This window comes from Aegilops tauschii, chloroplast (assembly GCF_002575655.3).
Source record: "Aegilops tauschii chloroplast, complete genome".
NCBI classification, from domain to species: domain Eukaryota; kingdom Viridiplantae; phylum Streptophyta; class Magnoliopsida; order Poales; family Poaceae; genus Aegilops; species Aegilops tauschii.
In genome coordinates, this window is record NC_022133.1 from 32,673 (window position 1) to 57,688 (window position 25,016).

Consider the following 25,016-nt stretch of genomic DNA (forward strand, 5'->3'; position numbering starts at 1 on the left):
AATCTAAAAGAAATTACTAGATTGAATCTATTTGCATTAAAAAAACCGATCAAAAAAAGGGCGAGCGAAGTAAGTGATCGAAAAACTTTGTTCTTTGTTCGTCCTATCTATAAGAGGAGAGCATATGAAAAATGTAACCCATTCTTTCGTTTTTTTAGCTCACTGGCCATCCGCTGGCAGTTTCGGGCTTAATACCGATATTTTAGCAACAAATCTAATAAATCTAACTGTAGTGGTTGGTGTTTTGATTTTTTTTGGAAAGGGAGTGTGTGCGAGTTGTCTATTTCAAGAATAGATTGGATCTATCCGGCTGCACTTTATAATATTTTTTAGTATTTTTCGGATAAATAAGAAAAGGGTGCACGATCTCGACGAATTACTTCTGAATAAATTCAGAAATCATATGGAAGAACCATAGCATTTCGCGACTCATTGGTAAATCAACTTTGATTCTCTATAAACCAAGAATGTGAGACCATTAACACGGTTAAAGCTAAACTGCTTGAAGTCCAGGCAAAAAGAGGTACTCTTTCTACAACTATATTAGTATTAGTACCGAATTTAAACGGGAAATAGCTAATGTAAAATTTATCTGATATAGAACACTCATATCGATAAAATGGTTTGAACTATTTACTAGAAAAAAAAAGGGGGCACCCTGCCCTTTTTTAACCAATGCCGAATCGACGACCTATGTATAAAAAAGAGAAATTTTTTGGATTTGAAGAAAAAAAAAAATAAAAAAGAATTCTATTAATTTTCATTTTCCATTTATTTAGTTAGTTTTTCTTAATGAAATTGAAATTATTAACTAGAGGGCAAATAAAAATAAAGAAACAACTTTGCTGACCATGATATATTTTTATCTAGGCGGAAGAGTCCTCTTAATATTTATCTAGTCTTATATAGGTTTCGGTATATTGAAATATAAACATAAAAAAGAAGATAGAGGATAGGCTCATTACTTAAAAAAAAGATATGGAAATAGCTATAGAAAAAAAAAGGAGCGTGAGAGCCAAATGAATCGAAAGATTCATGTTTGGTTCGGGAAGAGATCATAAAAGTTGTAAACTTACAAAATAATCTACTTTCATTAAAAGATTTATTAGATAATCGAAAACAGAGGATCTTGAGTACTATTCGAAATTCAGAAGAATTGCGTAGAGGGACCATTGAGCAACTCGAAAAAGCTCGGATTCGATTACAGAAAGTCGAACTAGAAGCGGATGAGTATCGAATGAATGGATACTCTGAGATAGAACGAGAAAAAGCAAATTTGATTAATGCTACTTCTATTAGTTTGGAACAATTGGAAAAGTCTAAAAACGAAACCCTTTATTTTGAAAAACAAAGGGCAATGAATCAGGTCCGACAGCGGGTTTTCCAACAGGCCGTACAAGGAGCTCTAGGAACTCTGAATAGTTGTTTGAATACCGAGTTACATTTCCGTACGATTCGTGCTAATATTGGCATTCTCGGGTCCCTGGAATGGAAGAGATAATTAAATTAATTAGGCCTTGAACTTCTACTTTCGTTTAGAATTTAGGCATTATTTTTCCCCTTGCTTCCGAAAAAAGAGTCAAGAAACACTAATGGCAACCCTTCGAGTCGACGAAATTCATAAAATTCTCCGCGAACGTATTGAACAATATAATAGGAAAGTAGGGATTGAGAATATAGGTCGCGTAGTTCAAGTGGGGGATGGGATTGCTCGTATTATAGGTCTTGGTGAAATAATGTCAGGTGAATTAGTCGAATTTGCAGAAGGTACTAGGGGTATTGCTCTGAATTTGGAATCCAAAAATGTTGGGATTGTATTAATGGGCGATGGGTTGATGATACAAGAGGGAAGTTTTGTAAAAGCAACAGGAAGAATTGCTCAGATACCCGTGAGTGAGGCTTACTTGGGTCGTGTTGTAAATGCTCTGGCTAAACCTATTGATGGGAAAGGCGAAATTATAGCTTCCGAATCTCGCTTAATTGAATCTCCTGCTCCAAGTATAATTTCCAGGCGTTCCGTATACGAACCTCTTCAAACAGGGCTTATTGCTATCGATTCGATGATCCCTATAGGGCGCGGTCAGCGAGAGTTAATTATTGGGGACAGACAGACTGGCAAAACAGCAGTAGCCACAGATACAATTCTCAATCAAAAAGGGCAAGGTGTAATATGTGTTTATGTAGCTATCGGTCAAAGAGCATCCTCCGTAGCTCAAGTAGTAACTACTTTCCATGAGGAGGGGGCTATGGAATACACTATTGTAGTAGCTGAAATGGCGGATTCACCTGCTACATTACAATACCTCGCTCCTTATACGGGAGCAGCCCTGGCTGAGTATTTTATGTACCGCGAACGGCATACTTTAATAATTTATGATGATCTCTCCAAACAGGCACAAGCTTATCGCCAAATGTCCCTTCTATTAAGAAGACCTCCCGGCCGTGAGGCTTATCCAGGGGATGTTTTTTATTTGCATTCACGCCTTTTAGAAAGAGCCGCTAAATTAAATTCTCTTTTAGGCGAAGGAAGTATGACCGCTTTACCAATAGTTGAGACTCAATCTGGAGACGTTTCCGCCTATATTCCTACTAATGTAATCTCCATTACAGATGGACAAATATTCTTATCTGCGGATCTATTCAATGCCGGAATTCGACCCGCTATTAATGTGGGTATTTCTGTTTCCAGAGTAGGATCCGCGGCTCAAATTAAAGCCATGAAACAAGTAGCTGGCAAATCAAAATTGGAACTAGCGCAATTCGCAGAGTTACAAGCCTTTGCACAATTCGCCTCTGCTCTCGATAAAACAAGTCAGAATCAATTGGCAAGGGGTCGACGATTAAGGGAATTGCTTAAACAATCCCAGGCAAATCCTCTCCCAGTGGAAGAGCAGATAGCTACTATTTATACCGGAACAAGAGGATATCTTGATTCGTTAGAAATTGAACAGGTAAATAAATTTCTGGATGAGTTACGTAAACATCTAAAAGATACTAAACCTCAATTCCAAGAAATTATATCTTCTAGCAAGACATTCACCGAGCAAGCGGAAATCCTTTTGAAGGAAGCTATTCAGGAACAGCTGGAACGGTTTTCTCTTCAGTAACAAATAAATTTTGCATGTCTACTCTTGTTAGTAGAATAGGAATCGTTGAGAAAGCTTTTTCATTTGAATCATGCAAAAAAGTTTTCTTTGTTTTTAGTTTAGTATAGTTATTTAAAGAATAGATAGAAATAAGATTGCGTCCAATAGGATTTGAACCTATACCAAAGGTTTAGAAGACCTCTGTCCTATCCATTAGACAATGGACGCTTTTCTTTCATATTTTATTCTTTCTTTTATTTTTTTGCTTCTTCCGAGAAAAAACTGTTAGACCAAAACTCTTTTAGGAAATCAAAAAATCCAGATACAAATGCATGATGTATATATTATATCATGCATATATCATAAAGAAGGAGTATGGAGCCGGTAGTGGGAATCGAACCCGCAACCCCAAGGTTATGAGCCTTATGAGCTACCAAACTGCTCTATACTCTTAAACTAAAGAGGGGTAACTAGTGGATAAAAGAGGGTTGGATACGCCCCTCTACCAATATCTATACAAATAGAATAGTCCATTTATACAGAATGGTAAAGAGGGCTCCTCTATGATTATCAATTCCAGAAATCCATACAAATACGAAAGGGTATTTTATCCTTACCAACTGGATCTTGTTGCACCCGGTAACAAACACTCATAAACCATTTCTCGAAGTACGTGTCCGGATAGCCCAAAATGTCGATAGTTAGCTCTAGGTCTTCCGGTCAAAAAACAACGTCGATGAAGGCGTGTAGGTGCACTATTACGCGGTAGGGATTGCAATTTTTCTCGCATTTTCGTTTTTTCACTCAAACTCAAGGGAGAAACTTTGCTTCTTATCTTTTTTTTTAAAGATTGACGAATCAAATGATATTTCTGTTCTAATTTCTGCCGCTTCTTCTCCCTCTGAATCAAACTTTTTTTTGCCATAATGTGTCGTTGCTATTATTACCAAGTATACGGTTCTAATCCTAGATGGAAAAATAAATAGAAAAAGAAATCTAAAAAGGCAGATCCTCCCTCTCTATCAAGAGTAATGAACTAGGTGCTGATACAGTACAAAAAAACAAACTAAATTAACCAAACTTGCCTGATGTTGAGGCAATCAAGAAAGCTGCATAAGTGAATATATAACCCACGGAAAAGTGAGCTAATCCAACCAATCTTGCTTGCACAATGGAAAGAGCCACGGGCTTATCTCTCCAGCGAATTAAATTAGCTAAAGGTGTGCGTTCATGAGCCCATGCTAAAGTCTCAATTAATTCCTGCCAATACCCCCGCCAGGAAATTAAGAACATAAATCCAGTAGCCCAAACAAGATGTCCAAATAAGAACATCCACGCCCATACCGATAAACTATTCATCCCAAAAGGATTATATCCATTGATAAGTTGTGAAGAGTTTAACCATAGGTAATCTCTTAACCATCCCATCAAATAAGTGGAGGATTCATTAAATTGTGAAACGTTGCCCTGCCATAATGTGATATGTTTCCAATGCCAATAAAAAGTAACCCACCCAATGGTATTTAACATCCAGAAAACTGCCAAATAAAATGCGTCCCAAGCAGAAATATCACAAGTACCGCCGCGCCCTGGGCCGTCACAAGGAAAACTATATCCAAAATCCTTTTTATCTGGCATTAATTTGGAACCGCGTGCATCTAAAGCGCCCTTTACTAAAATCAATGTAGTTGTATGCAAACCTAGAGCAATAGCATGATGAACCAAGAAATCCCCAGGTCCTATTGTTAAGAAAAGCGAATTACTATTCTCATTAACAGCATTCAACCATCCGGGCAACCATAGGCTTCGACCCGCATTGAAAGCGGGGCCATTCGTTGAAGATAAGAGTATATCGAACCCATATGTCGTCTTGCCATGAGCAGATTGTATCCATTGGGCAAATATAGGTTCGATCAAGATTTGCTTTTCTGGAGTACCAAAAGCAAGCATGACGTCGTTATGAACATAAAGGCCCAAGGTATGGAATCCTAGAAAGAGGCTAGCCCAACTTAAATGAGATATGATAGCTTCTTTATGGTCTAACATTCTTGCCAATACATTATCCTCATTCTGTTCCGGATTGTAATCCCTAATGAAAAAAATAGCTCCATGAGCAAAAGCCCCTGTCATGATGAACCCTGCAATATATTGGTGATGAGTATATAAAGCAGCTTGAGTAGTAAAGTCTTGTGCTATGAATGCATAAGGAGGTAAAGAGTACATATGTTGAGCTACTAAGGAAGTAATAACCCCTAAAGAAGCTAGAGCAAGACCTAACTGAAAATGAATCGAATTGTTGATTGTGTCATAAAGGCCCTTATGCCCACGCCCTAATCGACCCCCCGGAGGAGTATGCGCTTCTAAAAGATCTTTAATACTGTGCCCAATTCCGAAGTTAGTTCGATACATGTGACCGGCAATGAGAAAAATAAATGCAATAGCTAAATGATGGTGAGCCATATCGGTCAGCCACAAACTTTGCGTTTGTGGATGGAATCCCCCAAGAAGAGTTAGAATGGCAGTTCCCGCTCCTTGAGCGGTACCAAATAAATGATTACTCGAATCAGGGTTTTGGGCATAAAGATTCCATTGACCCGTCAAAAGGGGTCCCAACCCCTGGGGATAGGGTAATACATCTAAGAAATTATTCCATCGAACGTACTCCCCCCTGGATGCGGGAATAGCAACATGAACTAAATGTCCTGTCCAAGCCAAAGAACTTACCCCGAAAAGTCCTGACAAATGATGATTGAGACGAGATTCCGCGTTTTTGAACCACGAAAGGCTTGGTTTCCATTTGGGTTGTAGATGTAACCAACCCGCTATTAAGGACAGCGTAGAAAGAAATAATAGAAAAAGAGCTCCAGTATAAAGATCCTCATTGGTGCGTAATCCTATTGTATACCACCACTGATAAACTCCAGAATAAGCAATATTCACTGGACCAGCAGCACCTCCTCGAGTAAAGGCTTCCACAGCGGGTTGACCAAAATGAGGATCCCAAATCGCATGAGCAATAGGTCTTACGTGTAAAGGATCCTGTATCCATGATTCAAAATTTCCTTGCCAAGCTACATGAAACAGATTTCCGGACGTCCATAGAAAGATTATTGCTAATTGCCCAAAGTGAGAAGCAAAAATGTTCTGATAAAGACGTTCTTCAGTAATATCATCATGACTTTCGAAATCATGTGCGGTAGCAATACCAAACCAAATACGACGAGTAGTGGGGTCCTGAGCTAAGCCTTGGCTAAACCTGGGAAATCTTAATTCCATAATGCCTTTCAAATCCTCCTAGCCACTATCCTACTGCAATAATTCTCGCTAAGAAGAATGCCCATGTCGTGGCAATTCCACCCAGAAGGTAATGGGTTACTCCTACAGCGCGTCCTTGTATAATGCTCAAGGCTCTAGGCTGAGTAGCAGGAGCAACTTTTAATTTGTTATGAGCCCAAACGATAGATTCAATGAGTTCTTGCCAATAACCACGGCCGCTGAATAAAAACATTAAACTGAAGGCCCAGACAAAATGAGCACCTAAGAAAAAAAGACCATATGCAGATAATGAAGAACCATAAGACTGAATGACTTGCGATGCCTGTGCCCACAAGAAATCTCGAAGCCACCCATTAATCGTAATGGAACTCTGTGCAAAGTTTCCCCCTGTAATATGAGTTACCACCCCTTGATCACTTATAGTACCCCAAACATCCGACTGCATTTTCCAACTGAAATGGAAAATGACTACCGAAATTGCATTGTACATCCAGAATAAACCTAAGAAAACATGATCCCAGGCGGATACTTGACATGTTCCCCCTCGGCCAGGCCCATCGCAAGGAAAGCGAAAACCTAGATTTGCTTTATCGGGTATCAAACGGGAACTCCGAGCAAATAAAACACCTTTCAAAAGTATTAATACAGTCACATGTATGGTAAATGCATGAATGTGATGGACTAAAAAATCTGCGGTTCCTAATGGAATAGGTAACAAAGCCACTTTGCCACCTACTGCTACTAACTCGCCGCCTCCCCACGTTAAGCTAGTACTTGTTGTTGCACCAGGAGCTGTTACGCCAGGCGCAGTAGCATGGATATTTTGTACCCATTGAGCAAAGATAGGTTGTAATTGTATGGCAGTATCCGAAAACATATCTTGTGGACGGCCTAAAGCACTCATGGTATCATTATGAATGTACAAGCCAAAACTGTGAAAACCTAGAAATATACATACCCAGTTAAGGTGGGATATGATTGCATCGCGGTGTCTAAGGACGCGATCTAATAGATCGTTGTATCGAGTAGTTGGATCATAGTCTCTTACCATAAAAATTGCTGCATGTGCAGCAGCACCGACTATTAGAAATCCGCCAATCCACATGTGGTGTGTGAACAAGGAAAGTTGTGTACCATAGTCAGTAGCTAGGTATGGATAGGGAGGCATAGAATACATATGATGAGCTACAACAATGGTTGTAGAGCCTAGCATAGCTAGGTTAAGAGATAATTGAGCATGCCATGACGTTGTTAAGATTTCATAAAGACCCTTATGGCCTTGTCCTGTAAATGGGCCCTTGTGAGCCTCCAAAATATCTTTAAGTCCATGGCCAATACCCCAATTGGTCCTATACATATGACCTGCGATTAGGAAAAGAATAGCAATAGCTAAATGATGGTGCGCAATATCGGTCAGCCAGAGACCACCGGTTACTGGATCTAGTCCTCCGCGAAAAGTCAGAAATTCTGCGTATTTGGACCAATTTAAAGTGAAAAAAGGGGTTGCTCCTTCGGCAAAACTAGGATAAAGTTGAGCCAAAAGGTCCCGATTCAAGATAAATTCATGAGGAAGTGGTATCTCTTTAGGATCCACCCCAGCGTCAAGAAATTGGTTAATTGGTAAAGATACATGAATTTGGTGCCCCGCCCAAGAAAGAGACCCAAGTCCTAATAATCCCGCTAAGTGGTGATTCAACATGGATTCTACATCTTGGAACCAGGCCAATTTGGGAGCGGCTTTGTGATAATGGAACCAACCAGCAAAAAGCATTAACGCTGCAAAAATCAATGCACCAATTGCAGTACAATAGAGTTGTAATTCACTAGTTATTCCAGATGCTCGCCAAAGCTGAAAAAAACCAGAGGTTATTTGGATTCCTCGGAAACCCCCGCCTACATCACCATTCAATATTTCTTGCCCTACTATAGGCCAAACTACCTGAGCACTGGGTCCAATGTGAGTAGGATCACTTAGCCATGCTTCATAATTGGAAAAACGGGCGCCATGAAAGTACATGCCACTCAACCAAAGAAAGATAATGGAAAGTTGCCCGAAATGAGCACTAAAGACTTTTCGAGAAATCTCCTCCAAATCACCAGTATGACTATCGAAATCGTGAGCATCAGCATGTAGGTTCCAGATCCAAGTGGTAGTATCAGGGCCCTTAGCTAGTGTTCTTGAGAAATGGCCGGGTCTGGCCCATTCCTCAAAAGATGTTTTTACAGGATCCCTATCCACAACAATTTTTACTTCTGGTTCCGGCGAACGAATAATCATTAAGTCCTCCTCTTTCCGGACAAGACATACAAAGAGACCCGCCAACTGTCTTTTTAGTGAATCTTTGAAAGATATATATTTTGAAAGATAGATTTTGAAAGATAGATTTTGAAAGATAGATATTGTGATTAGTTCTTTTCTTTACTATCTACCATCCTTCTATTTTTTTTTAGTTATTCACTGGAGCAATTATATATTGAAGTCAATCCGAGGCAAGTGTTCGGGTCTATTATGACATAAAGATTAGGTGCCTAACGGACATTGTTTATCTTGAAAAACAAATATTTCTCGACGTAAGAAAAAAATCTTTTTTATTTTTAATTTAAGAAACTAGTGTATTTTTTTTGAGGGCATAAGCTCCTATCTATATCTACTTTCCTTGAGCATAATATAGGGTTTTTTATTTGATTCTAAATTCCAAGATAACTCATTAGAATTATTAATAAGATGGTCCTAATATATTAGCAATATTTAGATTGCCCCCTCTTTTTATTCAGTTTATTACTTCTATTCTAGACCCTATCCCTATGGTTTATTCTTATGAAATATCATATAAAATAGAAGGTATAAGAAATGGATATAATGAAATTCTTGATTCGATCTTACGACCTAATTTATTTGATTAATGGATCAACAACCAAACCACCCATTTTATGAATGGTAAAGAAGGAGCATGGTCTTATTCAAATTCAAAGCGCTTCGTAATCTTCAACCAGTTCTGTGCTTCAATATAATTTCCCGGAGTAAGCGCTATAGCTTGTTTCCAATATTCAGCAGCTTGATCAAACCAAGCTTCCGCAATTTCCGAATCACCCTGTAGAATGGCCTGTTCTCCTCGGTCGGAATAGGAAGTTCCTTCCCTTAGAACCGTACTTGAGAGTTTCCTACCTCATACGGCTCAGAAATTGCTATCTGAATTTCCCCTATCTTAACTGAATTCGATTTATCAAAAATCGATCCAATTTGTTCTTGGGTTAAGCAGAAGAAATTAATTACCTAAGTTTCAAACCCTAATTTTTATCAATAATCAGTTTGATCTTTTTTCCCACCTTCAGAAGAATGAAGCATAGATAGATATAGAGCCTTCGTTCAAATTTTCTGAAAGGTAACTATCCCGTTTTCATATATGAAATCTCTATAGAATCCTTGAAAAAGACTTTTTTCCATAAGAAAGAAAAAAGAACTTACTATCTTTGGGATCTGATACTACACCGCTGCTTAATCCCTTAGTGGATCGGCTCTATTACATAAGCGGATTCCTAAATTTTGCCCCATATCATGGGATAAGTAAGCAGTTTTTTTTAGTTGTATCGACCCAGTCGCTCACTAATTGATCTTTACGGTGCTTTCTCTATCAATTTGAGAAACTTTATCCATAGAGTAGTAGTATAGGCCATACTTTCTTCGTTTTTTGATTCTCGTGAAGTGTCCTTCCTTCCTACAGCTGATAGGGAAAAATCGTTGTTTTTACGATCCCTATGTAGAAAGCCCTTTTTTTCTAGTATTTACTAGAAAATTTGATCCTCTCTTTTTTTTTCTTTCTATAGTGGAGATAGTCGCACGTAATGACAGATCACGGCCATATTATTAAAAGCTTGCGGTAAGAAGGGGTTTCGTTCTAGTGCCCGGAAATAATATTCCAAAGCCTTTGTATGCTCTCCATTGCTTGTGTGTATAAGGCCTATGTTATAGAGTATATAACTTCGATCATAGGGATCGATTTCTAGTCGCGTAGCTTCATAATAATTTTGCAAAGCTTCCGCATAATTTCCTTCGGATTGAGCCAACATCCGTTACGGTCGTTCATTCTATTCAAAAAATCTCCGTTCCAAAACCGTACATGAGGTTTTCATCTCATACGGCTCCTCCCTTCTGTACATAATAGTACTAAGCGAAATAATCTATAGAATCAAAATAGAATTAGTCCCGTCTCATTATGAACCGAAAGGGGCTGGTATTTTTCCAAGAAATCTCTAGCCAACCTTCCCACAAGAGGTTTTTCTTAACACCAATGAATTCTATTAATGCTAGAGGAAAACGATAGCTCCAATAATTTCTTTGTTCTCAACGCCTCCTATTTAGAGGAATTAGCTACTTCAACGATCTTTGATGGTTATAGGGGTATCCAAAGTACAAACCTGATGGTTGTTTGTTATCCCAACCATTCTTCCCAGCCCTGATACCGATCAGGAAAGGGGTAATTTCTAACAAAGTTTTTCTCTTGTTGATTCCTATTTCTAGGTGTAGTGCTTTTCTCCCCTATGCTGCCTACGGATACTAATAGAGTAGGATTGGCCTGTAATCCATACCATACCATATCCTGTAGGTGTAACCTTTCGCTCAATACTCAAATCTACAATTGAAGTATCTGAAGCCGCATCAATCGAGGATACACGACGGAAGGAATTGTTAGTTCGCCTCACCTTCCCGAAGCGTGGGTTTGTTTGCTTTACAAATTTGGTTCTCTCTATGCCAACCCCCTCTCTTTTTCGTAAGACTGAGGTATAGGTAGGGCTAAAAAAAAGCAAAAAAAAGAGTCAAATCGCACCATCTCTATAATAAGTAAATGCCTTTTTTTCTCCTGAGGTTGTCGGAATTATTCGCAATAAAATATTGGCTACAATTGAGGAGGTCTTATCAATGAAATTTCCATTTACACGGGATCTAGGCATAATTCCCAACCCATTCTATATAGAATTGTTTTCATTCCTTCACAAAATAACATAAAAACAAACACATTCGATTCTTATAATTATAAATAGATTGATCCATATGCTCTACTCTAAATCCATATGCTTTAAATGGATAAGAGAGATAGAGATATGGATTTTCCGCTCAGCTCAAATTGTATCCTTTTCCTTCTGCTTGGACACGAAGAGATATGAAATATTTGACTAAGACTGGATTTCATTCCACTTTGCTATTTCTGAACAACAACTTATGTTATCAACTATTTCGTGTTTTCAAAGTTATTAATTGTCTCATACCCTATTTTTGATTTCGATAGTATGGTGTAGCGTATCTTATGCAAACGGAATTCTAAGGTTTCTTTATTTTATTATGCAATAAGAAGAATTCTTCCATTTTCTTTTTCTTTAGTTGCGGGAAAACCCAAATTAAAACTTTTTTTTTATAGCGAGCGCAATTTCTAGTAAAAAATCCTGTATCCTTCCACTTAGATCAAAAGGAATTTTTCCAATAGAACTATGGAACCCCCGAGTGGTTGCGGTTGTACCTGTACTGCAGGAATAAGAAAACTCGCTATTCACTCAGTTTATTTTCCATAATAAGTTATGTAGGAGAGATGGCCGAGCGGTTCAAGGCGTAGCATTGGAACTGCTATGTAGACTTTTGTTTACCGAGGGTTCGAATCCCTCTCTTTCCGTTTTTCTTAATTCATCAACGTTAAGGATCACAATGTATCAAATCAAATAACAATTTTTTCCAGCAATAATATCTTATATTATCTTATTTTGATTTAATAGAAATTAGAAATTCTCTATAGCAAATTACTGTGGTATGTAAAATACACATAGAGGAAAAAAGAAAAAAGGATCCTAATCCTAGGGTTAATCAATTTTAGCTAGTTGATGGGAAAATACAAATTAATGGTAATGGTCTTAGGGCGATTTAGTTCGGGGAAAGGGGAAGGGGAAGAAAATTCTATGAACCTTTCCTTTTTTCGTTAAGTTCAAGTCTGACGAGAGTAATATTCTACAACTAACAACTCATTTATTTTGAGACCGACCCACTTCCTATCTAGGATTTTATTTACTAGTCCTTTATATTCCAACGTGTCAATCGCCAAATGCTTTGGCAATTTCCCCGGGTCCGATGAAGCAATATAATTTTGAACCAGACCTTTTGATCTTTGGTTATCTTTCGTAGTAATAATATCTCGGGGTTTGCAACGAAAACTTGGTATATTGACTATACGACCATTAACTAAAATATGTCTATGGTTGACTAATTGGCGGGCCCCAGGAATGGTTGAAGCCATACCCAATCGAAAAAGGATATTATCCAAACGCATTTCAAGTAATTGTAGTAAAACCTGGCCTGTTGACCTTTTTGCTTTTCCAGCGATATGTACATATCTAAGTAATTGTCGTTCTGTCAGACCATAATGAAAACGCAATTTCTGTTTTTCTTGAAGACGAATACGATATTGCTCCTTTTTCCCAGAATTGAATTTTTTTTTAAGATTACTTCCGGATTTAGGTGTTTTTCTAGTGAGTCCTGGTAAAGCTCCCAGACGGCGTATTTTTTTTAAACGAGGTCCTCGATAACGGGACATGAAGACTCCTTTTTTATTTTATTGAAATTTCATTTTACACAATTAATTTCATTGTATTTACATTACAGAATACATCGAAATTAAAACTGAATTAAACTACAGGATAAACAGAGTAAAATCAACTAAAGTACCCAAAAAAATGGAATTTCATCAAAATCTTTATTTTTTGTATATATATTATTTATTTTATTGTTTTGTATCTAGCAAAATTGTAAGGTAAAAAACATAAAAGATCCTGGATTCTCCATTTAATTCGGAAAAAAAGAGATTCTTGTTCGTAGAACATCGATAGAGAAAAAAAAAAAGCCGACTATCGGATTTGAACCGATGACCCTCGCATTACAAATGCGATGCTCTAACCTCTGAGCTAAGTGGGCTTACATAACGGAAATAGTGTAACAAATAGAAATAGGTATAGTATAGGAAATCCGTAAAATCTCAGATATTAGTTATTAATCTTAGCTATTAACTAGTTCTAAATTTGAAGTTATACTTATAAAAATAAAAAAATACTAAAACTTCTTAAAGATAAAGTTAGCTTGATATGCTTAACTATAGGATATTAAAAATAAAATTATAGAATTTATTGGTATTTTCATTTGATCATTATAGACTTTATTATTTGTTAATAATTTGAGGATTAATATTTCACTAAGGGGAACATAGAGTCAGAGTAAATAAAATTGCTAATTCTGATTAGAAAAAAAGAATAAATATCAAGCGTTATAGTATAATTTTGAATACTATAAAAAGTAAGACGGGAGGTGGGGGAGATAAAAACTTTTGGATATATTGATTCGGATTGAATTGCAAATACATCAAGGATAGAATCAATTCAATTCTGAATTGCAATAAGCAAGCGAGGTCTCTCAAATAGAGTCGAACTGAACTGCTAGACTACGTTGAGTGATGAACTCAATGATTCAAAAAAAACTAAGAGATGGATGAAATTACACAAGGAATCCTGGTCTCAAAGAAGAGGGAAATGGGGATATGGCGAAATCGGTAGACGCTACGGACTTGATTGTATTGAGCCTTGGTATGGAAACCTGCTAAGTGGTAACTTCCAAATTCAGAGAAACCCTGGAATTAAAAAAGGGCAATCCTGAGCCAAATCCGTGTTTTGAGAAAACAAGGGGTTCTCGAACTAGAATACAAAGGAAAAGGATAGGTGCAGAGACTCAATGGAAGCTGTTCTAACGAATCGAGTTAATTACGTTGTGTTGTTAGTGGAATTCCTTCTAATTCTAAATTAGAGAAAGAGGGGTTTTATACCTTATACATTTAATAAACACGTATAGATACTGACATAGCAAACGATTAATCACAGAACTCATATTATATTATAATTATAATATAGGTTCTTTATCTTTTTTAAAAATGAAATTCGAAATGATAATGATTATGAAATAAAAAACTCATATCATAATTTTTTTTTTCATTATTGTGAATCCACTCCAATCGAATATTGAATAATCAAATTCTTCAATTCAAATTCAAAGTTTTCGAGATCTTTAAAAAAGTGGATTAATCGGACGAGGACAAAGAGAGAGTCCCATTCTACATGTCAATACTGACAACAATGAAATTTCTAGTAAAAGGAAAATCCGTCGACTTTATAAGTTGTGAGGGTTCAAGTCCCTCTATCCCCAAATCCTCTTTTATTCCCTAACTATACTATATTATTATTATTTATCCTCTTTTTTTTCTTTTTATCAATGCAATGGGTTTAAGATTCATTAGCTTTCTCATTCTACTCTTTCACAAAGGAATGCGAAGAGAACTCAATGGATCTTATCCTATTCATTGAATAGATTTCTTTTTTATTAGAGTATCGGCAAGAAATCTTGGTTATTCACTCTATTTTTAAGTTTTATTTAAGTAAACCATGCACAATGCATAGGACTACCCCCCCATTTTCAAATTTAAAATTTGAAATACTTTAATTAATTTTTAGTCCTTTTAATTGACATAGATACAAATACTCTACTAGGATGATGCACAAGAAAAGGTCAGGATAGCTCAGTTGGTAGAGCAGAGGACTGAAAATCCTCGTGTCACCAGTTCAAATCTGGTTCCTGGCAGAGAAAAAAAAAAAAAAAGATCCACCGAATAGGTATTGATCCAAATACCTCGAGATGGATTGTGATACATATTCATTAATAATATTTATTCATCTAAGTGGATAAATCTATAATATAAATATAGAGGCACTTCTTTTTAAAGAAGTTTTAAAATATATCTTTTCTTTATGATAAAGAAGGGGGTGAGATTCCCCTTTATTTTTTTGCGTTTCTTAATTTTGTATTCCGCTATTCCGACGAATATTTTTTTAGTCTTGCTTATCTTTATCTTATCTTATTTTCCTAGTTGTGCTAAGTAATGTGCGCGGTACAAAGTTCCTGGTAGAGAACTTCTTTGAGTCATCCTATTTTTCTGTTCATATGAAGGAAATTAATATGCGATTTTCAAAATAGGGGAATCCAAATGAAACCCTTTTTTTTGCTCAGTCTATCTGGAATGCTTTTGTATAATTAGGAATTAATTATAAATAGGTATTCCGTTTCATCTAGGAAAAGAACCTAAAAATATTCCTTGACTTGAATAAAATCTGGAGTTGTGTTGTATAAGTGAGCATGAATTTCTTATCATTCAATGAGCATCTTGTATTTCATAAAAATTGGGGGTTATATAATCCTTACGTAAGGGCCAGCCTATCCAACTTTCAGGCATTAGGATACGTTTAAGGCGCGGATGATTATCATAAGAGATTCCCACCATATCATAAGATTCGCGTTCTTGAAAATCGGCACTTCTCCAAATCCAGAAGACAGACGGAATTCTAGGATTATCCTTTTGGGCAAAGACTTTTATGCAGACTTCTTCTGGATTATCTATACCATATTGTATTCTCGTAAGATGATACACGCTAGCTAAAGATCCACCGGGTGCTACATCATAAGCACATTGGGAGCGTAAATAATTGTAACCATATACATATAAAATGACAGCAATGGAATCCCAATCCCCTGCTTTTATTTGTAAAGTCTCTATTCCTCGGTGATCAAAGCCCAAAGATCTATGAACCACCTCATGTTTGACTAGCCAATTAGATAACCAACCCTGCTGCATTGTCTTCATCTCTCCCTCTTTGTATAAATATTTCACATTTCGGATGCAAGTTTGAAAGATTGCCCTGCTTTTTATTTTCTACACAAAAGAGCCCCTCTCCTAATTCACTAATTTGTAGGAAGGTACTGAACTTTTGGATTTGAAAAAAGTTTCAGAAGATATATCTAATGTAGATGGTGATTGATAGAGCAATTCTTGCTCATAAGTTCCTGTATGAGTACTGCGCCTAACATAAAGCTTGTGACTGGTAGTAAAACATCTATTTTTATTTTGAGATAGAGTTCGATCCTCAACTATTTCTCGCGATATCTTCTTACGAAGTTTTGTTAGGGCATCTATAACTGCCTCCGGTTTAGGTGGGCAGCCCGGCAAGTAGACATCCACAGGAATTAACTTATCAACTCCCCGAACAGTACTATAGGAATCCGTACTGAACATTCCCCCTGTAATAGTACAGGCTCCCATAGCAATGACGTATTTTGGTTCAGGCATTTGCTCGTATAATCTCACTAAAGAGGGAGCCATTTTCATTGTTACCGTACCGGCTGTTAAAATTAGGTCTGCTTGCCTAGGACTTGATCTTGGTACCAATCCATAACGATCAAAGTCGAATCGTGAGCCTATTAATGAAGCAAATTCAATGAAACAACAACTGGTACCGTATAGAAGGGGCCATAAACTGGAGAGTCTTGACCAATTCGAAAGATCATTTGGTGTAGTTGAAATAACAGAATTGGAACTTGTTTGGTCAAGTAAGGGAAACTCAATCAAATTCATAACTGTCTCAATAGAATCTTTTCCTTCTTTTTTTTTGTCTAAATATTCAGTTAAGACCATTCCAAGGCTCCTTTTCGCCATGCATAAACTAAACCAACAACTAAGATAAGCACGAAAATCAAAGCTTCGATAAAAACGGATACACCCAATACGTCGAAACTCATTGCCCAAGGGTATAGAAAGACGGTTTCCACATCAAAAACAACAAAAACGAGCGCAAACATATAATAGCGTATTCGGAATTGTACCCAAGCCCCTCCCATGGGTTCTATACCCGATTCATAACTAGAAAGCTTCTCTGGTCCTTCACTAACCGGGGCTAAAAGTCCTGAAATCGAAAATGCCAAAATAGGAATAAGGCTTGCTATTATTAGAAATGTCCAAAAAATATCATATTCGTGAAGCAGAAACATAATGTACTCCCATTAATGTGGAATAGGCGGAACTTAAATTAGTCAATTCAATTCAGCATTGTCAATTTATCCAGAACTTCTCTCTTTTCCTCGGTGAAACAAGAATCTTTTTTTGTTCAAACAAAAGCGCTTAGTTTAGCCTTTGTTTCCTCTGTGCTGCATCTTCTTTAAAGATTCATCCAATGGAATCCCAACTCCCTTTCTTTTGGATTTCCATTCTATTTAGATATGGTGTATGTAGATCTAATTCTTATATAAAGAAAACTTTCTCGTTTCACTTTGTCTCGCTTTCTCTAGAATCTCTAGAAAAAAGAATAGCTCTATCCTTTATTTAATATTTAATAATAAAATAATAAGAGACTATTAAATAAAAATGAGAATACTACTAAATTAGAACCTAATTAAGATAGTAGGACTAATCTATGCAGTATAATTAATGAGAAGTAATACTATAAAATAAAAATAAAGAACTCTATTTCAGAACTATGAGACAGAATATTCTGTTTTCTTATTTACTCTTTACTTTATTTTTTCTATTTAAAGTTGATCAATTTACATAATGTATCTATAAACAAAGTAATAAATATACTTAAAACAAAGTAGGAATTCGCAAAATGGATAAAATCATTGCAGTTATTATAGGGAAGTCTAGAGATATCCTATTTGAAGGAGGACGGGATTCAAATCAGGGAAAGGATCCTTTCTTCTATTGATTTGATAGAAATTCGTTTTTCTTTTCCTGTCTGTATGATTTTGATTTTCGATGAATGAGCCTTTGGTAATGCTTTTATCTCTATTCTATGTCGCAGGCGCCTATCCAGTCTATAAACAAATACTAATGAGAAAATGAAAACTATACTAAACTAAAGAAAACATAGGATAGAGATCCTAAAATCTAAAAAAGGGCATATTAGGGCTATACGGATTCGAACCGTAGACCTTCTCGGTAAAACAGATCAAACGGATTATTATCGAAATGATTTGAACTGTTTCAAAGACCCAACATGCATTTTTTTTGCATTGGGCTCTTTCATAAACTGATTTAAAGATCAGTTAGTCCACCATAGTTTTTCTTTACGGAAAGATAATGAGATGGCTCCCTGTGCTCTGATTGATTTTTTGTATTATGATCTATCTAGGAGCAATACCAAAGTGTTTCAAAGGAGGATTACCTTGACTTAGGTCTGCCTCCGGTCTAAATTAAATCAACCTAAGTGAAATGGAGTCTCTATCGTTCCACTGCAAGAGTTAACTATGAGACTTCATACACCTTAAAGTTCATAGAACGAAAAGAAGTTTTTTGGAGGCCCTTATCCTCATTACGCCTAGCATTTAGTGGGCTGGATATTTACCTTATCAACTAGCAAATCCATAAGGGTTCTATTTGATTAGGCACCTGAATTGGCACCTGAATCGGACTGAACCGACTGTTTGTCAGGCTACTGTTCTCCTATTCTCTCGAATCTATGAAGTAAGACATTGATTTTGCAATAAGATCGATTATGTTCATTGCATAATAAGCTCCTTTGAAAAGCATTGGCGCACGTGTAAACGAGTTGCTCTACCGAACTGAGCTATAGCCCTTATCAGAGATATCTTAACATATAGATAATTTCTTGTCAAGATGAATATTTTCTAATGCCAGAGGATACCCCTTTGATCTGTATCTGTTTAGTATTTAGTTTAGTATTTAGTATATAACAGACCAATAACAGAGCGGTATTGCTTAGAAAAGGGATTCAATATATAATCGATCGAAGTAATGGGTCTTCCTTTGTGGTGATAAATTGCCTACTTAACTCAGTGGTTAGAGTATTGCTTTCATACGGCGGGAGTCATTGGTTCAAATCCAATAGTAGGTAAGTAGGTAGAAAAATTACTAGATAGCATTGGACTTACTTCGCTTCACTATCTAATAACTTTTTCTACCCCTCTTCCCTTTTTCTTTGTATCAACTATAAACCACTGGATTGTCTTCAATTGGATGGGGGAATCCAATTGACAGCCTCGATTCGTATCCTAGCTCGTCTGAGAGCGAGCTTCGCTTCAACCAAATCTTTCGTACCCTCAGCTTTACTCAAGTTAGCTTCGGCTATTTCAAGTGCCTTTTGAGCTTCTTCCGGATCAATATCACTACCCAGTTCCGCATCATTTCCTAAAATGATGATCTCATTATTAACTATTCTCGCAAAACCGCTCCACAGAACCGCTGTTAACCATTGGTCGTTGAGGAGGCGTATTCTCAAAGGACCCATATCTACTGCTGTGTTAATGGGGGCGTGGTTTGGTAATACGCCAATTTGGCCACTATTAGTGGATAAAATGATTTCTTTCACTTCACAATCCCAAATAATTCGCTTAGGAGTCAGTACATAAAGATTTAATTTCATTTCTTCGATTTGTTCTCCTCTTCTAAGGTTATAGCTTTCGTGCTAGCTTCATCGATGTTACCCACCAAATAAAAAGCCTGTTCAGGTAGGCCGTCTAATTCTCCGGAAAGGATTAGTTGAAATCCCCTAATAGTTTCCGCAAGAGCAACATACTTTCCTGGAGAACCAGTAAAAACTTCTGCCACAAAGAACGGTTGTGATAAGAAACGCTCAATTTTTCTTGCTCTTGCTACAGTTAAACGATCCTCTTCCGATAATTCATCCAAGCCAAGAATTGCGATAATGTCCTGAAGTTCTTTGTAACGTTGTAAAGTTTCCTTAACTCTTTGCGCAGTTTCATAATGTTCGTTGCCAACGATCCGAGGCTGTAACATAGTCGAGGTTGAATCTAAAGGATCTACTGCTGGATAAATACCCTTGGAAGCTAATCCTCTGGAAAGTACGGTAGTAGCATCCAAATGTGCAAATGTTGTGGCAGGGGCAGGGTCGGTCAAATCGTCTGCAGGTACATAAACTGCTTGAATCGAAGTTATAGATCCCTTTTTAGTAGAAGCAATTCTTTCTTGCAAAGAACCCATTTCTGTACTAAGAGTAGGTTGATAACCCACTGCGGAGGGCATTCTCCCTAATAAAGCGGATACCTCTGATCCTGCTTGAACAAAACGAAAGATATTATCGATAAATAAAAGCACGTCTTGCTTATTAACATCTCGGAAATATTCCGCCATAGTTAGGGCAGTTAAACCAACTCTCATACGAGCTCCCGGTGGTTCATTCATTTGGCCATAGACTAGAGCTACCTTTGATTCCTCAATATTTTTTTCATTAATTACTCCGGATTCCTTCATTTCCATATAAAGATCATTTCCTTCACGAGTCCGTTCCCCTACTCCACCGAATACGGATACGCCCCCATGAGCTTTAGCAATGTTATTGATTAATTCCATGATCAGTACTGTTTTACCTACTCCAGCCCCCCCCCCAAATAGTCCTATTTTTCCTCCACGTCGATAAGGAGCTAAAAGATCGACGACCTTAATACCTGTTTCAAAGATGGATAATTTCGTATCTAACTCGATAAAGGCAGGCGCAGATCTATGAATAGGGAACGTTGCACTACTATCTACAGGACCCAAATTGTCAACAGGCTCCCCAAGAACGTTGAAAATTCGTCCGAGAGTAGCTCCACCGACCGGAACACTGAGAGGAGCTCCCGTGTCAATCACTTCCATTCCTCTCATCAACCCGTCCGTAGCACTCATAGCTACAGCTCTAACTCGATTATTTCCTAATAATTGTTGTACCTCACAAGTCACATTAATTTGCTTATCGGCAGTGTCTCTACTCTGGACTACCAAAGCGTTATAAATATAAGGTAACTTGCCTGGGGGAAAAGTGACATCCAGCACGGGTCCAATAATTTGATCGATACGACCTGTACTTTTTTCTTCAATTGTGGAAACCCCGGGAGGAGAAGTAGTAGGATTGGTTCTCATAATTATCACATAATTAAAAAAAAGGAATTTGTCGAAATTTTTCTTTTTTTATTGTTGAATAATGCCAAATCAAATCAAAAAAATCCAAAAGTAAAAAGGAAATGAATTAGTTAATTCAATAAGAGAGAAAAGGGGACCAGGACTTGATTTCGTTGCCCAAGCGAATCCCATTCAATCGTTTACTCATGGAATGAGTCCGTTGGAAAGTTCAATCAATCTTTTTTTCATATACATACATTTTGCCTTTTGTGGAGGATCTGTGCCTACTCTACTTTCCTATCTAGGACTTCGATATACAAAATATATACTACTGTGAAGCATAGATTGCTGTCAACAAAGAATTTTATTAGTATTTAGTTAGGTATTTGCATTCAAAATAAGAAAAGAGAACTATTAAGAACTTGTAAAATAAGGATTAGGAATTAATTTGGGTTGCGCTATATCTATCAAAGAGTATACAATAATTATGGATTTGGTAAATCAAATCCATGGTTTAATAACGAACCGTGTTAACTTACCATAACAACAACTCAATTCCTATCGAATTCCTATAGTGGAATTCCTATAGGATAGAACATACACAGGGTGTACGCATTATATATGAATGAAACATATTCATTAACCTAAGCATGCCCTCAATTTTCTTTAATGAGTTGATATTATATTAATTGAATATCCTTTTTTTTGTTTTACGAGATTTTTTCTAAAGTTTCATTTACGCCTAATTAACATCGAGTAGACCCTGTTATTGTGAGAATTCTTAATTCAAGAGTTATAGGGAGGGACTTATGTCACCACAAACAGAAACTAAAGCAGGTGTTGGATTTCAAGCTGGTGTTAAAGATTATAAATTGACTTACTACACCCCAGAGTATGAAACTAAGGATACTGATATCTTGGCAGCATTCCGAGTAAGTCCTCAGCCTGGGGTTCCGCCCGAAGAAGCAGGGGCTGCAGTAGCTGCCGAATCTTCTACTGGTACATGGACAACTGTTTGGACTGATGGACTTACCAGTCTTGATCGTTACAAAGGACGATGCTATCACATCGAGCCTGTTGCTGGGGAAGACAACCAATGGATCTGTTATGTAGCTTATCCATTAGACCTATTTGAAGAGGGTTCCGTTACTAACATGTTTACTTCCATTGTAGGTAACGTATTTGGTTTCAAAGCCCTACGTGCTCTACGTTTGGAGGATCTACGAATTCCCCCTACTTATTCAAAAACTTTCCAAGGCCCGCCTCATGGTATCCAAGTTGAAAGAGATAAGTTGAACAAGTATGGTCGTCCTTTATTGGGATGTACTATTAAACCAAAATTGGGATTATCCGCAAAAAATTATGGTAGAGCGTGTTATGAGTGTCTACGTGGTGGACTTGATTTTACCAAAGATGATGAAAACGTAAACTCACAACCATTTATGCGCTGGAGAGACCGTTTTGTCTTTTGTGCCGAAGCTATTTATAAATCACAGGCCGAAACCGGTGAAATCAAGGGGCATTACTTGAATGCGACTGCGGGTACATGTGAAGAAATGATTAAGAGAGCTGTATTTGCAAGAGAATTAGGGGTTCCTATTGTAATGCATGACTACTTAACTGGGGGATTCACCGCAAATACTACTTTGGCTCATTATTGCCGCGACAATGGCCTACTTCTTCACATTCACCGTGCAATGCATGCAGTTATTGATAGACAGAAAAATCATGGTATGCATTTCCGTGTATTAGCTAAAGCATTGCGTATGTCTGGGGGAGATCATATCCACTCCGGTACAGTAGTAGGTAAGTTAGAAGGGGAACGCGAAATGACTTTAGGTTTTGTTGATTTATTGCGCGATGATTTTATTGAAAAAGATCGTGCTCGCGGTATCTTTTTCACTCAGGACTGGGTATCCATGCCAGGTGTTATACCGGTAGCTTCAGGTGGTATTCATGTTTGGCATATGCCAGCTCTGACCGAAATCTTTGGGGACGATTCTGTATTACAATTTGGTGGAGGAACTTTAGGACATCCTTGGGGAAATGCACCTGGTGCAGCAGCTAATCGAGTGGCTTTAGAAGCCTGTGTACAAGCTCGTAACGAAGGGCGCGATCTTGCTCGCGAAGGTAATGAAATTATCCGAGCAGCTTGCAAATGGAGTCCTGAACTAGCCGCAGCTTGTGAAGTATGGAAGGCGATCAAATTCGAGTTCGAGCCGGTAGATACTATTGATTAACTAGATAAAACTAAAGATAAAGAAGGTATAAATAAAAAAGAAACGAAATAAAAAGAGAAAAAAATCAGTTATGAAATGCAGTAATTCTTCTTTATTCTTCTAATTGATTGCAATTAAACTCGGCTCAATCTTTTTTAGAAAAAAAAAGATTGAGCCGAATAAAAATAGATCATGATATGATCATGAGACTTGACAAATCGAGATTCGTCTATTCTATATATCTAGAATATATATATTAAGGTATAATACAATAAAGAAATACAAATAAAATAATAAAATAATAAAATATAGTATTATCAATTGTATGCGCTTCTAGAGAAGTATGTATGCAGGAAGTAAATTCTAACCGCTTTCTTTTGAATCCAATTTCAAATTAGATTAGAAAGATAGAAAGGCCATGAGGATGGGAAAATCAAAATAAAATCTTTTTAATTAGTTCTCCTTTTTTGGAATTTTCTTATTATCCTTTCATTTTTTTTACAGAATATTTTTCAAACTAAAAATAAAAAATACAATACAATAGTCAATATTCCTTATAATAGATATACTTAATTATATCATAAGAATCTTAAGATATTTTTCGACTAGATAGAAATAGTAAATTTGAATTGAGACACCTATTCCATGACGGATTTAAACTTACCTTCTATTTTCGTGCCTTTAGTAGGCTTAGTATTTCCGGCAATTGCAATGACTTCTTTATTTCTTTATGTGCAAAAAAATAAGATTGTCTAGTATTTTTTAGTGTAAGTAATATAATATGGTAGGGTATGTGGCTTTTTCTACACACACTTTCTACACACAAATGAAAAACGGTTATGGATGCGGATATAGGCTACGAGCATAAATGCATGAATATGCAGAGCCAGGTATAGCGAGTTTTATTTTATTTATTTTAATTGAATCAACGAATATTTTTTGAATAGAAAGTCAATGTATCTAACCTATTATTTCACAGGAGTACTAGTTGCTGAAGGCGATTTCAGAATCAAAAAAAGTAAAGTCAAAATTATTTAGCTTATTCTCTCAATTTCAATCGACCGCTGCTGGATTTAGTATATCTAATATGAATTGGCGATCAGAACACATATGGGTAGAACTTCTAAAAGGTTCTCGAAAAAGGGGTAATTTTTTCTGGGCCTGTATTCTTTTTCTAGGTTCACTAGGATTCTTATCGGTTGGGATTTCCAGTTATCTTGGTAAGAATATTATATCTATACTTCCATCTCAAGAAATTCTTTTTTTTCCGCAGGGGGTCGTGATGTCTTTCTACGGAATCGCAGGCCTATTCATTAGCTCCTACTTGTGGTGTACTATTTTGTGGAATGTAGGTAGTGGTTATGACCGATTCGATAGAAAAGAGGGAATAGTGTGCATTTTTCGTTGGGGATTCCCTGGAATAAAACGTCGCGTCTTCCTTCGATTCCTTATGCGGGATATCCAATCAATTAGAATTCAGGTTAAAGAGGGTCTTTATCCTCGTCGTATTCTTTATATGGAAATCCGGGGCCAGGGGATCATTCCCTTGACTCGTACTGATGATCAATTTTTTACTCCACGAGAAATTGAACAAAAAGCTGCCGAATTGGCCTATTTCTTGCGCGTACCAATTGAAGTATTTTGAGGTATCTTTTTTGAACTGAGTTGAATGA

The 25,016-nt window shown here is 36.9% G+C and overlaps 15 protein-coding genes and 8 non-coding genes across 23 annotated transcripts; 9 read left to right on the top strand and 14 right to left on the bottom strand. All coding sequences in view use genetic code 11, as the record gives it.

The window, feature by feature from the left end:
• Nucleotides 1–124: 124 nt before the first annotated feature.
• atpF (ATP synthase CF0 subunit I) lies at nucleotides 125–1,501 on the top strand. Its single transcript has 2 exons — nucleotides 125–283; nucleotides 1,094–1,501. The coding sequence occupies exons 1-2, from the start codon at nucleotides 125–127 to the stop codon at nucleotides 1,499–1,501; spliced, it is 567 nt and encodes a 188-aa protein (YP_008474296.1).
• A 91-nt stretch (nucleotides 1,502–1,592) lies between these two features.
• Nucleotides 1,593–3,107, top strand: atpA (ATP synthase CF1 alpha subunit). Its single transcript has one exon. It carries the CDS (start codon nucleotides 1,593–1,595, stop codon nucleotides 3,105–3,107), a length of 1,515 nt encoding a protein of 504 aa, YP_008474297.1.
• A 135-nt stretch (nucleotides 3,108–3,242) lies between these two features.
• On the bottom strand, nucleotides 3,243–3,314 carry trnR-UCU. Its single transcript has one exon. It is a non-coding gene; the product is annotated as a tRNA-Arg (tRNA).
• A 150-nt stretch (nucleotides 3,315–3,464) lies between these two features.
• On the bottom strand, nucleotides 3,465–3,539 carry trnfM-CAU. Its single transcript has one exon. It is a non-coding gene; the product is annotated as a tRNA-Met (tRNA).
• A 160-nt stretch (nucleotides 3,540–3,699) lies between these two features.
• Nucleotides 3,700–4,011, bottom strand: rps14 (ribosomal protein S14). The gene has a single exon. The coding sequence runs from the start codon at nucleotides 4,009–4,011 to the stop codon at nucleotides 3,700–3,702; it is 312 nt and encodes a 103-aa protein (YP_008474298.1).
• A 146-nt stretch (nucleotides 4,012–4,157) lies between these two features.
• On the bottom strand, nucleotides 4,158–6,362 carry psaB (photosystem I P700 apoprotein A2). The gene has a single exon. It carries the CDS (start codon nucleotides 6,360–6,362, stop codon nucleotides 4,158–4,160), a length of 2,205 nt encoding a protein of 734 aa, YP_008474299.1.
• Nucleotides 6,363–6,387: 25 nt separating this feature from the next.
• Nucleotides 6,388–8,640, bottom strand: psaA (photosystem I P700 apoprotein A1). The gene has a single exon. The coding sequence runs from the start codon at nucleotides 8,638–8,640 to the stop codon at nucleotides 6,388–6,390; it is 2,253 nt and encodes a 750-aa protein (YP_008474300.1).
• Nucleotides 8,641–9,319: 679 nt separating this feature from the next.
• Nucleotides 9,320–11,312, bottom strand: ycf3 (hypothetical chloroplast RF34). The gene is made up of 3 exons: nucleotides 11,181–11,312; nucleotides 10,203–10,430; nucleotides 9,320–9,478 (listed from the first exon to the last, which is right to left on the bottom strand). Exons 1-3 carry the CDS (start codon nucleotides 11,310–11,312, stop codon nucleotides 9,320–9,322), a joined length of 519 nt encoding a protein of 172 aa, YP_008474301.1.
• A 626-nt stretch (nucleotides 11,313–11,938) lies between these two features.
• On the top strand, nucleotides 11,939–12,025 carry trnS-GGA. Its single transcript has one exon. It is a non-coding gene; the product is annotated as a tRNA-Ser (tRNA).
• A 306-nt stretch (nucleotides 12,026–12,331) lies between these two features.
• Nucleotides 12,332–12,937, bottom strand: rps4 (ribosomal protein S4). The gene has a single exon. It carries the CDS (start codon nucleotides 12,935–12,937, stop codon nucleotides 12,332–12,334), a length of 606 nt encoding a protein of 201 aa, YP_008474302.1.
• Nucleotides 12,938–13,241: 304 nt separating this feature from the next.
• trnT-UGU lies at nucleotides 13,242–13,314 on the bottom strand. The gene has a single exon. It is a non-coding gene; the product is annotated as a tRNA-Thr (tRNA).
• A 610-nt stretch (nucleotides 13,315–13,924) lies between these two features.
• Nucleotides 13,925–14,589, top strand: trnL-UAA. The gene is made up of 2 exons: nucleotides 13,925–13,959; nucleotides 14,540–14,589. It is a non-coding gene; the product is annotated as a tRNA-Leu (tRNA).
• A 359-nt stretch (nucleotides 14,590–14,948) lies between these two features.
• trnF-GAA lies at nucleotides 14,949–15,021 on the top strand. The gene has a single exon. It is a non-coding gene; the product is annotated as a tRNA-Phe (tRNA).
• A 568-nt stretch (nucleotides 15,022–15,589) lies between these two features.
• Nucleotides 15,590–16,069, bottom strand: ndhJ (NADH-plastoquinone oxidoreductase subunit J). Its single transcript has one exon. The coding sequence runs from the start codon at nucleotides 16,067–16,069 to the stop codon at nucleotides 15,590–15,592; it is 480 nt and encodes a 159-aa protein (YP_008474303.1).
• Nucleotides 16,070–16,168: 99 nt separating this feature from the next.
• ndhK (NADH-plastoquinone oxidoreductase subunit K) lies at nucleotides 16,169–16,906 on the bottom strand. Its single transcript has one exon. It carries the CDS (start codon nucleotides 16,904–16,906, stop codon nucleotides 16,169–16,171), a length of 738 nt encoding a protein of 245 aa, YP_008474304.1.
• On the bottom strand, nucleotides 16,897–17,259 carry ndhC (NADH-plastoquinone oxidoreductase subunit 3). Its single transcript has one exon. The coding sequence runs from the start codon at nucleotides 17,257–17,259 to the stop codon at nucleotides 16,897–16,899; it is 363 nt and encodes a 120-aa protein (YP_008474305.1).
• A 911-nt stretch (nucleotides 17,260–18,170) lies between these two features.
• On the bottom strand, nucleotides 18,171–18,843 carry trnV-UAC. Its single transcript has 2 exons — nucleotides 18,805–18,843; nucleotides 18,171–18,207 (listed from the first exon to the last, which is right to left on the bottom strand). It is a non-coding gene; the product is annotated as a tRNA-Val (tRNA).
• A 205-nt stretch (nucleotides 18,844–19,048) lies between these two features.
• trnM-CAU lies at nucleotides 19,049–19,121 on the top strand. The gene has a single exon. It is a non-coding gene; the product is annotated as a tRNA-Met (tRNA).
• A 114-nt stretch (nucleotides 19,122–19,235) lies between these two features.
• atpE (ATP synthase CF1 epsilon subunit) lies at nucleotides 19,236–19,649 on the bottom strand. The gene has a single exon. It carries the CDS (start codon nucleotides 19,647–19,649, stop codon nucleotides 19,236–19,238), a length of 414 nt encoding a protein of 137 aa, YP_008474306.1.
• atpB (ATP synthase CF1 beta subunit) lies at nucleotides 19,646–21,145 on the bottom strand. The gene has a single exon. The coding sequence runs from the start codon at nucleotides 21,143–21,145 to the stop codon at nucleotides 19,646–19,648; it is 1,500 nt and encodes a 499-aa protein (YP_008474307.1).
• Nucleotides 21,146–21,933: 788 nt separating this feature from the next.
• Nucleotides 21,934–23,364, top strand: rbcL (ribulose 1,5-bisphosphate carboxylase/oxygenase large subunit). Its single transcript has one exon. The coding sequence runs from the start codon at nucleotides 21,934–21,936 to the stop codon at nucleotides 23,362–23,364; it is 1,431 nt and encodes a 476-aa protein (YP_008474308.1).
• A 624-nt stretch (nucleotides 23,365–23,988) lies between these two features.
• psaI (photosystem I subunit VIII) lies at nucleotides 23,989–24,099 on the top strand. The gene has a single exon. It carries the CDS (start codon nucleotides 23,989–23,991, stop codon nucleotides 24,097–24,099), a length of 111 nt encoding a protein of 36 aa, YP_008474309.1.
• Nucleotides 24,100–24,430: 331 nt separating this feature from the next.
• On the top strand, nucleotides 24,431–24,988 carry ycf4 (photosystem I assembly protein ycf4). Its single transcript has one exon. The coding sequence runs from the start codon at nucleotides 24,431–24,433 to the stop codon at nucleotides 24,986–24,988; it is 558 nt and encodes a 185-aa protein (YP_008474310.1).
• Nucleotides 24,989–25,016: the final 28 nt, after the last annotated feature.